This window comes from Tyto alba, unplaced genomic scaffold (genome assembly GCF_018691265.1).
Source record: "Tyto alba isolate M040663 unplaced genomic scaffold, T.alba_DEE_v4.0 Super-Scaffold_20000042, whole genome shotgun sequence".
Classification (NCBI taxonomy): domain Eukaryota; kingdom Metazoa; phylum Chordata; class Aves; order Strigiformes; family Tytonidae; genus Tyto; species Tyto alba.
In genome coordinates, this window is record NW_024881293.1 from 4,560,530 (window position 1) to 4,571,798 (window position 11,269).

The 11,269-nt window shown below is 48.1% G+C and overlaps 1 protein-coding gene across 6 annotated transcripts in view; it reads right to left on the reverse strand.

The window, feature by feature from the left end:
• PIK3CD (phosphatidylinositol-4,5-bisphosphate 3-kinase catalytic subunit delta) overlaps positions 1 to 10,900 on the reverse strand; it is a 33,375-nt gene extending 22,475 nt beyond the window's left edge. Inside the window, exons 1-7 of one of the 6 annotated variants that reach the window (XM_042794144.1) lie at positions 10,701 to 10,893; positions 9,366 to 9,536; positions 9,105 to 9,225; positions 6,184 to 6,389; positions 2,531 to 2,604; positions 1,997 to 2,160; positions 252 to 480 (exon numbers count right to left, since the gene is read on the reverse strand). In XM_042794144.1, coding sequence (XP_042650078.1) covers positions 252 to 480; positions 1,997 to 2,137 — 370 coding nt within the window. In that variant the 5' untranslated portion in view covers positions 2,138 to 2,160; positions 2,531 to 2,604; positions 6,184 to 6,389; ... (1 more) ...; positions 9,366 to 9,536; positions 10,701 to 10,893. Of the gene's footprint in view, positions 1 to 251; positions 481 to 1,996; positions 2,161 to 2,530; positions 2,605 to 6,183; positions 6,390 to 9,104; positions 9,226 to 9,365; positions 9,537 to 10,700 lie in introns of all 6 variants that reach the window. The other 5 variants (XM_042794145.1, XM_042794142.1, XM_042794147.1 and 2 more) reach the window with 5 other exon arrangements.
• Positions 10,901 to 11,269: the final 369 nt, after the last annotated feature.

Genomic DNA, 11,269 nt, shown 5'->3' on the forward strand with positions numbered 1-11,269 from the left:
CTAGCAATCGCTTATTTACTACGTACAATTGCACCAACTCAATTACTGTTGCCCTCTACCAGCAGAAAAGATGGTCTGCACACACCCTGTTCCCTTGCCAGCTCCATCAAAGGCCAAACTTGCTCATTTCCTTGCCTGCGTAGGCAGGGCTCCATCACTCCTCCACACGTAGCAAGGCTGAGACAGAAGCATGCTTCACCTACACCCAACACTGCTGCCACACTCCGCGAGACCACTGATGGGGAACTGACCTTTTCCAATGAGCAGGCTGATCTGGGAGTTAATAACCTTCTTGACTCTGTCTCCCTCTCGAGCCACGAGCCGCAGCACCGGCAGGAAGGGCTGGATGTCACAAAGCCGCCGTTGCTCGTCCTCCAGCTCTTGCTGTTCTGCTGTCTGGTTGATGCACGTAAATACATAGGCCTCGGGATCGCTGAGCATATGGTACAGCGGCTCATACTGTGCATGCTTCCACACCACCTGGGCCAGACCAACACCAGGGTGAATCTGCTGCTGCACTGCCAGGACCTCCTCTTCCTCTCACCACCTCACTCTCCCAAGATACAGCATTTAGTGAAGGCAATGCACAGCCAAACCTCCTCACAGCATTCCTGGGGCTGCAAGCACAGGCTGCTTTTCAGCCAAGTCTGAACTGCTGGGTAGATCTATTTGCAAGTGCCTGTGACTTCCTTTTTTCATGCTTGCCATTTGTTTCAAGCAAAGTAGATCCCTCAACCTGAGTATTTAAGTAACACCCACCTGAATACCTCACAGTAACTACCTGCTGACTGCCAGCCTTGTGCAATAGAGGCATTACTCCCACTGGAAGCAAAACTGGGTTAAGTAACTTGCTCCCAGAAACATGAAATCTGTGACAGGAGCCAAGAACTTTTCTCAAGTTTTCTCAACACTATCCAATTCCCAAAGATCCTCTGCTCCCAGTGGATGGCACTTCCATATGACTGTTCATATTCCATTTCTTCACTCTCATCCTAAGCACCTGCTTAGACTTAACTCAGGAGTAGATGGGTCCCTGGTCTGACCCAGCATATCTACTGCCTGTAAAATACAGACCTATAATTTAACAGCTTGAACCACTCAGCTCTACTTACAGATTTTTTGGTTGGTCTTGGGTTTCTGGTTTTTGTTTGTTTGTTTGTTTGTTTTGTTGTTGTTGTTTGTTTGGGGTTTTGTTTTGGGTTTTTTTTGTTTTTTTGTTTTTTTTAACCTGGAAACTGCAGTATGAGAAAACTTGGAATAATCTGGCACTGTGCTTCTGTCCCTTGTGATCTGTGACTCATCTAGGCCAGGTTGCTGCTGCAGAGAAAACCTTTTCCACTGTTTTCCTTCACTCCTCCTAACCCTGCTTCCTGCCCAGGAAAACAAGGAAGCAGCTATATTTTGTTTACACACGGTTTCACTACAGCATTTTATTCCTCAAATGAAGCACTAAGAAAAATCCTCTCTATCATTACCATTACCAATTTCCAGTATCAAATTTCTGTGAGGCAAGAGAAGGCTGGGCCGGCATCCTGAATACTTTGAGTCAGTCCAGCATTTTATTTGACTATTTGGCTTCTCTTACTTGCATACACATACACAAGAGCTTTCATAATGAAAAATCCAGTGTGGGGACTGGTTGGCTCAGGTGAGGAGTAACTGAACACACAATCCACAAGCCCTACGTGGCCAACTCAAATCTGCCCTCACTCCATAGTTACTCTAGTTCTCATCCCAAGGTTGGACGAGTACCCAAAGAATGGAGCCTGGCACCCCTGGCACCATCACCAGCACCCTGCTGCTGGTAGTCTCAGCAGCTAAACATGGGTTTGGTGGATTGCAGAGGCTGTCACAAAGGAGGATGTCTCACAGTGAGTCACAAGGAACAAGGCAGAAGAAACTCAACTTGCACTGAGTTAAGACCCACCACACTTCCCCAAGAACAGACTCCTTGTTCCAGGACGCTGCAGATGAGAGTGTGGAACAAGGCTGTTACCTGCTTGATGGTGCCCAAGCTGGCATTGCAGGACACAGAGAGGTTTAAGTATATGCCTGTGGGCAGCAGAAAGTCCACCTGGATGTTTTGGTTTTCCCCCTTGGACCAGAATTCCATAGGGCAGTAAATGCCTGGGGGCATCCTGCTCACTTCTTAGCTACCACCTGCAAGAAAAGGAAAAAAAGTCTGTTGCTGTTGACTACATAGTATCTCCTTAGATCTGTGCTGGGCTCTGTAGAAAATCAATGTGCAAAAGAACCCAAAGAAAAGAAGGTTAGCATATCCTCACAGCTCAGGAAAATATGCACCTTAGTCAAATTTCCAGTCTAGTGCCTTTAAGCCACAGAGGTATTCTTGCTATAGCATTTGCTTCTACCTTAATGCAACCCTTCCTTAATCTCTTCTAGACTAGGATTAACATTTACATCTACATTTGACAAAGAAATTAAAGAATTGTCTCCACTTGAGAATAAAGGCACTTGTCCCGATAGCTCATCTACGACCAAGCAGCCAACACAAACAATGAGTCCCTACCTCTGGCTTTGTAAGCCAATCCTCAGGCCACATGCTCCAAGTTCTACTTTGTTTTTCCAGAGATCAGTTCCAGTCTGCAAGAAGGAGAAAGAGGTGTTGCTGGTTCTAAGTATGCATGCATTTTTATACACACAAACAAATAATATTCCACTGTATATCCCCTCTCTACAAATACAGGAGAAAATGAAATCTAAGGCTGAGGCAATCAAAATAAGTTTGTTAATTCCATCTGCATCCTTTCATTTGGCAGGGCTCTACAACTTATTGTCAGTACATTCAAAGAACGTAAAGAAGAGAAGAAGAATATGAACACTATCAGGTACAAACAGCCATTTTCAAACACAGGATAAGGGTACACATGAACAGATAAAACAAAAGGCATTCACCAGAATATCACCAAACATTTTCTTTCTTAAAGACATACAACAGCAAAATCAGAGGAACCCTCATGGACCATCCATTTGCCCACAGGCAAAATACTACAGCAGTATAAAACTCCAGTTTCCTCCAGAGATAACAGGCAGCAGAGCATAGTGTCCCCAGGTACAGGAGGAGCTTGGAACTGTTAGCATTAGCTCCTAGAAAGAGACAGGGAAGTGCCTCTAATTCTCTCTTCAACCACCTCAGGAGAGGAATAAGCTCACCTAAATTCCCTTTCATTTACCGGAATGTTTCCACCAGGTCAGCAGAGAAACATGCCAGCAGTACAGCCCAGAGGGTGCTCACACAGCCATGGCTCACAGCTGCTGTGAAACCAAGGCTTTAGCCTCCTGCCAGCCTGACTCTGTTGGTTCAAAATTCAGACCTGCACGTGCCCTGAGCAATTCTAAGTGTCACTTACCCTCAGCCCATGAAACCAATACCATATCTGCTCATTCACAACTTAAAATATGGCTTTGCAGCTGTCAGACAGTGTGCAAACTTAGAAAGAAACTGAGCAACATCCTGCTGAAGATTTCGGTCTCCCAAATCATGAAGTCCTGCCGGCAGCTTCTCGTGAGCCAGCCCTATGCTTCAGTACGACAAGAAGCCCAGCATCTTATCTGCCCATGCCTGGGAACACAACACTTCCCCATCAGCAGTGAGGTAAGGATTCCCAGAAATATGAGCTATGTTTTATCTGTCCTGCTTCCTCAGTGCACATGCTGTATCACAGAGACCGGATACAGAGACCACAAACCCACCCATGTGCCTTAAGAGGGAGGGAAGTACAAGGAGGAGGAGGCAAGGCTTACAAGTCTGAATAAAGCAAAACAAGCTTGGCTCCTCTTCTGCTCATTAACAACAAAACCAGCAAGTTTCTAGAATATCTGCTACCTCAGCCTTTCCCAATGGCAACAAAAGCACCAAACTACCACAACTCTACTGACCAGCAGAGACGGAAGGCACGACAGTGGCTATACTGATTCCATCTGCTGAGGATTTCTACCTGATGCCACATCCCATCAGATATGAAGCACCTATCTAAGCTATCAGCACTACAATGTCAAGTTCAAGTTGCTCAGTACCTTGTCTTTCCAAGTTCACTGATTATGTCCCAGCGTAGAGGGATTTTTCCAACAGAACATGGAGTGGATAGGCCAAAGGAAGAATAACTCTGGACTTGCACTGTCTCAGTTACTTTGTTGACCAAGCCTCTCTCCTTCCCATTGCTAAATTCAGAATGCTTTACAGTTGGACCTTAGTTCTGATGCAGTGTGACAGTTTTTACATGAATCAAACTCTGCATAGATTAATAGTCTTGCACCACACCACTTTCATCTTCCCTTTTGCCTTGGGAAATTGGAACAGAGTTCTCGAGGCTATAACCTTGCTTGCACTATCTCAACCTTCTGAGTAAAAGTAATGACAATTCCCTTTCCTCTGGGTCATTTTGCCATTTGTGAATAGCCAAATGCAGCATCACTTCTTTTAGTCAGGGTCTACACTACCGGGGTTGTCTGAAATAAACTGTCTTTCACTGCAGCAGTCTTTAAAAAAAAAAAGATACCCCATGGCAGCTGCAAATTTTTGAAAGCCCCAGCATCATCTCAGACTTTCATCCAGGTGGACAGACAGATTATTGTTAAAAAACCCCTATTGTGGCAGGGTTCTGACCTGAAAGTCTGGTAGCCTGAGGTTCAAGTCAATCAACCCACACTTGACAGAAATTAGTTTCCTACACAACTTGCATCTCACTCAAAGCTACGACAAGCAAGGGTGAGAGAGAAGTTTGTGTTTTAGTGGGATGCAAACCCACAGAACCAACCCCGAGCAGGTACACTGGCTATCAAAAGACCCCCACTTATCAACACCAAGCTGTAGCCATCCACTTTCTACCATAAGACACCCTCACAGTCCTCACTCTTCCTACTTCAACATACCCCAAAACATCTTCTTGCTAGAATACTTCCACATTCCCCCACCTACACCTTCCTATGATACTTCTTCCTCCCCCACCAGCTGCATCTCCCACAACCCTCAAATACTTGTTTTGAGTGCAAGGCAGGTACACTGCTGCCTTCCGACTCCGAGAACGCCAGAGAGTTTAGCAGGACAGGACACACGCGGCGCTTGGCACCCTGGGGCAAAGCAGCAGAACCACCAGTACGCACAAAGCTCTGGGTCTACAGCTGGCGCGTATGTCCACCCCGTCCAAGCGAGATAAACCTCAAGACCAGCCGGCCAGCTGATCTGCTTGGCTGGCCAGACAACTCATATCAATGTGTACACTCAAGCTAAAGACCAGGCCCCCGTGAAGGCCAAGGGTATCACTTTGTGAACTTCATGTAGCCCCCCAAACTGGAGGTAAGCACGGAGCATTTGAAGAAGCCACAGGGCCTCAAATACCTCCTCATTCATCTCTGGCAGCAATTTTCCTCTGGGCCTGCTTGTACACAAGCCTGACCTAAAAACCGCAGGACACCCAAGATCAAGGGCTTTAAGGGCTTTCTACAAGCCACGCAATTGCACCGACTCCAGGCAAGGGTATTGCACAGGCAGGAGCTACAGGGACAGTGTCTCACTGGCAGTGCTGCTGAACAGCTGAGCACATGAAAACAAGATGCAGTTTGCTCAAAACGTTATTCTGTTGTTTCCCTGAGATGAGCAGGGCCCCAGATGCCCTAAAGCATGAGCCACTCATCCTATCCCAAAGGGAGGCAGTAATGGAAGCTCTTTTCCCAAAAGAAGCAAGCACAGTTTATGGGAACCTCCGATCTTGCTAAGAAAATGTGAGGAGTGACCAGCCACAACCCGATGTGGGAGCCCTGCAGTGGCACAAGCAGCGTCTGAACTAGGTGATGCACAGCATGGGCTGTGACTGCCGTCTGTGGGGGCCATCACAGCTGCTTCTTTCGGTCTGCAGATAAATGAGCTCTCAAATGGTAGAGCAGAGTATTGCTTTGGACTTCTCAGAGAATGTAAGAGGAAGAGAAATGCATGCTGTCACACAACACAGGTCCCAAAGCATCAAGCATGCACCCAACAATAGATTCCCATGGGTCCAAACATGAAGCCAGTCCTCACAGCTCTCAGAGGATTCAAACATACTCCCCTTTCCACATGTATTTCTTCTCTGTGGAATACTTTTGCAAGGTGAAAGTAAAAATCTGTGCAAGACACTTTCTCAGAAAACTAGGAATGAAATACACATAAACCCATACCACACTCACCCCTGCCTCTGGTTCAGACCAGCCCAACAAGCAGCAAAAACTCATAGTAGTGGACAATTGCTCCATAATATGTCAGTAATTTTGAGATGTGGAATCATTTCCAAAGGGAGCAATCAGGAAAGATGTGTCCATTGGTACTAATTACTTCCTTACTGAGAGTCATATGGGCAATGAACCCGTCCTACAGTGCCCAGGCGTCTTCATCACTGGGCAGAAAAAGAGGCAGAGAAAAATCATCATGAGACAAAATTCCAGGCTTCAGATGAAGGTGAATCCTCAATTCCTCTCCCCCCTTTGCCTCAGTTCATGATTCTGCAGGAAATCTACAGACTGCTTTGCCCTCCTTAAGGTTTCCCCTTGCACTAAGTAGTGTGAAGGTAATAAATGTGTATCTTTGCCGGAGAGATCAAGGCAGAGCTATGGATATGCACATGGGACTAGTCCATGCACTAGCCTGACAGGACAGAACATAAAACCCCGATGTTACTGGATGCCATATAACAAATATAGCCACAACATCATTAATAGGAGCTAGCGTACATTTTAAGATCACACACCTTGAGGAATACATAGTTGTACATAAAGGCAGAATTATGCAGAGTGTAACAGACACACTTGAAATTATCCAGTCAGTATTTAACAAGCCAGAAGTTAACATAAAACACACTAACACAAATCTCCTCTTACGAATTTTATCAACCACAGCTCTGGTGTTTACAAGATACAACTGCTATTAAGAAAAAAAAAAAAAAAAAAAGCAGCAAGCTAGCAAGATCACTCGTGGAGTAGCGTTCCACAAACTTCTGTGAGGCTCCAGCGTTAGATACGGAAGCTCTAACGCCCACAAACAGATTACAAAATTACTAAACCCCAGGACTACAAAAATACCTTTCAAGTTTATAAGAAATGAGTGGCACAGAGCTCACAGGTGATGCGCTGCGTGGGAGACAGCAGGAAGCCACTTTCATCGCAGGCATCAGTTTAGCTGGGGGAGGAGACCACGGGAATTTTTGTGTACACACATGCTTGGCATGTCTTTACCACACAGTCAATACACTTGGCAGATTCAAGCCAACCCTGAGCTTTCACGAGCACAGACCCATTTTAGTGAGTGTTCTGAAAGGGTTTTAAGCTTGGGCTTGCTTTTTAGGTGAGGGTCATGGGGTAAAACAGGCCTGCTGTAGAGCACGGGCAAGTCATCTGAGCATCAACAGATTGTAAAATTGACCCACAAATTCCTCTCCAAGAACAGAATGGGAAAACTCCTGTATCAGGTAAGTGTGTCAAACTGTGACCATATGTGGGAGTTTTGGGGGGGGACTCCCCCCTTGCAAGACTAGCTGGATATTCACACCCAGGTGCCAGCCACTTTGCTTCATCACACAGAAAAACACCCTGCATCGGCCTCTCTGGTGGCATAATGTAAAAGATGTTGATTCAGGCTCCAACCCCATGATGTGGATGCTCATAGCAAGACTGGCCTTTGCAGCTCTACCTGCTGACAACTATTAACAACCTGGCTCTTTATAAACCTCAAAATGCACACGTGTGGGTGAGACATGCTGGATACACAGCCTCGGGGACTGCTGGCCTGCAGAGGTGCGAGCGTCTGCTGCGCTGCCCCGTTCATTCCAACCAAGCAGAGACCTTCAGCACAGCAGGTCACGCTCGATGCTCCAGCCCGCCTGCAGCATCCACAGCAAGCTGGGCTGAGAACTCACCGCCATCCCCTGCAGACTGTCACCAGGAAAGACTCTAAGTCTGGATAATCAGCTAGCCTTTATGCTAGAAGAATGGCTTTCTGCCTTCTTGAGTACCTCCTAACATCATTTTGGAGGTGGCATTAATAGGATAGATTTTGCTCTCGTTAACAAAAGTGCTGCCTTACAACTTGCATTAAGCTTTCTGTAAAACATGGAGCAGTGTCCCAACTGTGCTGTTAGGCCATTGTTGCTCTCTTTCAGTTCCTGTGTTGCACCTTCAGTAAAGACCTGAGTTGCACTAGAGCTCTAAGTGTCTCTGGTTCCTCCTTCAACACATACACACAGGTGTAAGACTTGGCACATGAACTAGGTAGGAAAAAACTAGGATCCTTTGAAAAGGTGTGGATAAGCATTCAAGTACTGAACAACCTCTAAAATCAATGCTTTTATATCTCCAGGGTTTACTTCTTCAAACTCTAGTTTGGAATATTTGAATCTCCTTTATTTGGTGTACCGTAGTAATACTTCTACCTCTACCAAATATAAAAATCAAATAAAGGTTTTCGCATATTATCAGCTTCTGTACACATCAGTATGTACCTTGATCTGTTATATCCTGCCACACAACTCCCTGCACCAATTCATTCATTCTTTCAACAGTAGTTTGTTGTTCATTCAACTTTGCATAGTAGACACATTGGTTCAATAACGCCTTTTATTAGCGATTTCCAAGCCTCTACTAATCACCTTTACTCCCTACTTTGCTTACACAAACCATTAGACTGAGGCAGACCTACAATGGAATCTGCCCAGGATAACTGGGCAAGGGACAAAATTGCAAGCACCTCACTCGTCAGGCCTCTCAAACACTACAGAGCCTCCCCTTCCCTACCAGAGGGGCTGATACGAACCAGCATTTACGTATCAAAATCAGCATCTATCGTGCATCAAGATGTCAGCAGAAAACCACGGACTTTTCCACCTTCCAAGGAAGCATTCTGTCTGTGTGGAGACTACAAGGATCAGGCTTCAAACAACCACTGGGTCCAAAGAATCCTTCAGCTTATGCCCTTCCCTTTATGAAATAAAGGCTCCTTTACTTTGAGCATTTATATTGCTCAATGCCCTCCTTACACGCGCACACTCCCATAAAACAGGCTCACAGAGAAAAGTAATGGGAAGCAGAACTACACTAATGTAATCTGAACTGGAGCTAACCTTGTTTGCGTGCAGGGCTGATGATGAAAGGGGTTGTCAGCAAGTAAAGAGATAGGAAAGCAGAACGTACACGTGGCGGTAAGAACAGGCTGCAGTTCTGTGGCTCCCAGCTCCAGAGCAACTAAAGAAAGAGCATCAGAGGGATGTACCATCAATTCAAGCTCAGTAGAACCTTAGATCCAACCACAAGTAAGGGCCAGAGAGAGGGAAAGAGGAGATTAGGTAGAACAACTGAAGAGAAATAGAAATGTAAAGCCATACCTCATTCTGGAAGTAAAACAGTATCACCACAGAGGCAGAGGAACATCAGGGAGTAAGAAAGGCATCTGATGGGAGGACTTGAGAACCTTGTTCTGGTGGAAACTTTCAAGCAACCTTTTAGGCAAGTTCACAGTCAATCAACTACGCTTTCAGTACTGTCTGAGGAAGCATCTAGCGGGAAACAGTGTATTTAGTGGTTAAAGCAAGAGCTTAAAAACTGACAACGTACAAAGTTCCATTCCCAGCCCTGACAATTGTTTGATGTGTGACTTCAAACAACTAACTCCTCCGTGTTTTAGTTTTCTCATGCACACATGTATATCTCATGAAGGATGTTGCAATTTTTAAATCCTGGCGAAGTGATTTGGGATCACTGCACCCTCGCTATTACTGCTAACACGGGCATAGTCTGGGAGTTGGAGGAAGCTGTGATAAATGAAAGCTTCTAGCTGAAGAGGTTGATGAAATTAGTCTTTTCCAATCACTTCCATGAGCGGACAATAGCAGAAACCCAAGCGCATCTTGTAGATGAAAACAAAAAATACGTTTCTAATGAGATTCCAACCACTATATTCAACTTCCTTTACTTTCAGGTTCCCATCTCCAGCACGTACAGCATACCACACTCAGGTGTTAAGACACTCTTGCCGAATTTCTTGCCAAAACACACAATCCAACACTAACCCACGGGAGAAACACACTCCACTATCAGCCACCAGCCTCGGCAGCACGACGCCGATGTTGAAGGAGGGAACGGGGTAGGGGGCAGATGTTGCCAAGCGCACACAAATCTCTGGGTGACTCTCAATTGCAAGCAACAAGGTGCCAAGAGCCAAATCCTCTGGGTAAAGGCCAGGCTGGCAGGAAAAGACCCCTCCAGCACACCGTGGAGTGGGTCAGCAGGTGACACGAGTGGCTACCGTGCAATTCCTGGCCACAGAAGATGGGCAGCGGCCATCCACCCGCCTCGGGCACCGCAGGGAGCACGGCTGCAGCACATCTGCTTCTAGCGGGGGGGGGGGGGGTGGAATACGGCTTTAAGGGATGATCCCCCAAAACTGCCAAAATCCCGGTCCAGCTCGCAGATTACCGCGCCTTCAACCACCCCATTTTCCTAAAGCAGCGCCGCTTTTCCTCAAGGAGAAGACAGCCTGTTAACGGAGCCCGAGGACTAACTGGGATTTGCCGCAAACGGCACGGAGCGATCCCCACCAGCCGCAGGGACCCCGGGCCGAGCCTCCCGGGGCCGCGGCGCGGGGACGGGCGGCCGCTCCCGCCGGGCCCCCGCTCCCAGGCCCACGCTCCCCCTCCCTCCGCCCCCGGCCCGGCGCTCACCTGCAGCGGCCGGGCTCCCGGCTCCCAGTTCCCGGCCCCTCTGGGCGGGCGGCACCGCCTCGGCCCGGCGCGCCCAGGCACCGTCTGCAAAGGGGCCTCCCGCGCCCCCGGCGTCGGGCACCGTCTGCAAAGGGGCCGCCCGCCGGCGAGCGCGCACCGCCCACCCGTGACCCGCGGCCACGCACCGGGGAGCGCGCGCGCGCGCGGAGCGGGGCGGGGGAAGGCCCATCAGCAAGGCTGCACCGGCGGTGACCGCGCACCTGCAGCAAGCCGGTGCCGCGCACGCAGCAACAACCCCTGCAAGCGTGGGGGGGTGGGGGGAGGGGTGTGCCACCGCACCACAGTCAGCCAGCCCCACGCGGGTCAGCCTCGCCGTGCGCTGCACGCCGGTAATGGGGGTACGCGTGGGTTAGTGCAGCACCACCCCCCCCAAGCAGACACCCGTCCTGGCAGCCAAGCACTGAAAATGTCCAGAGCATTCCACGGCTGTCACCATCCCGTGCAGGTGCCAGGGCCACGCGGCTGGTGACACTGGACAGTAGTGCCAGTCCCACCCGAGTTGGAGGGCT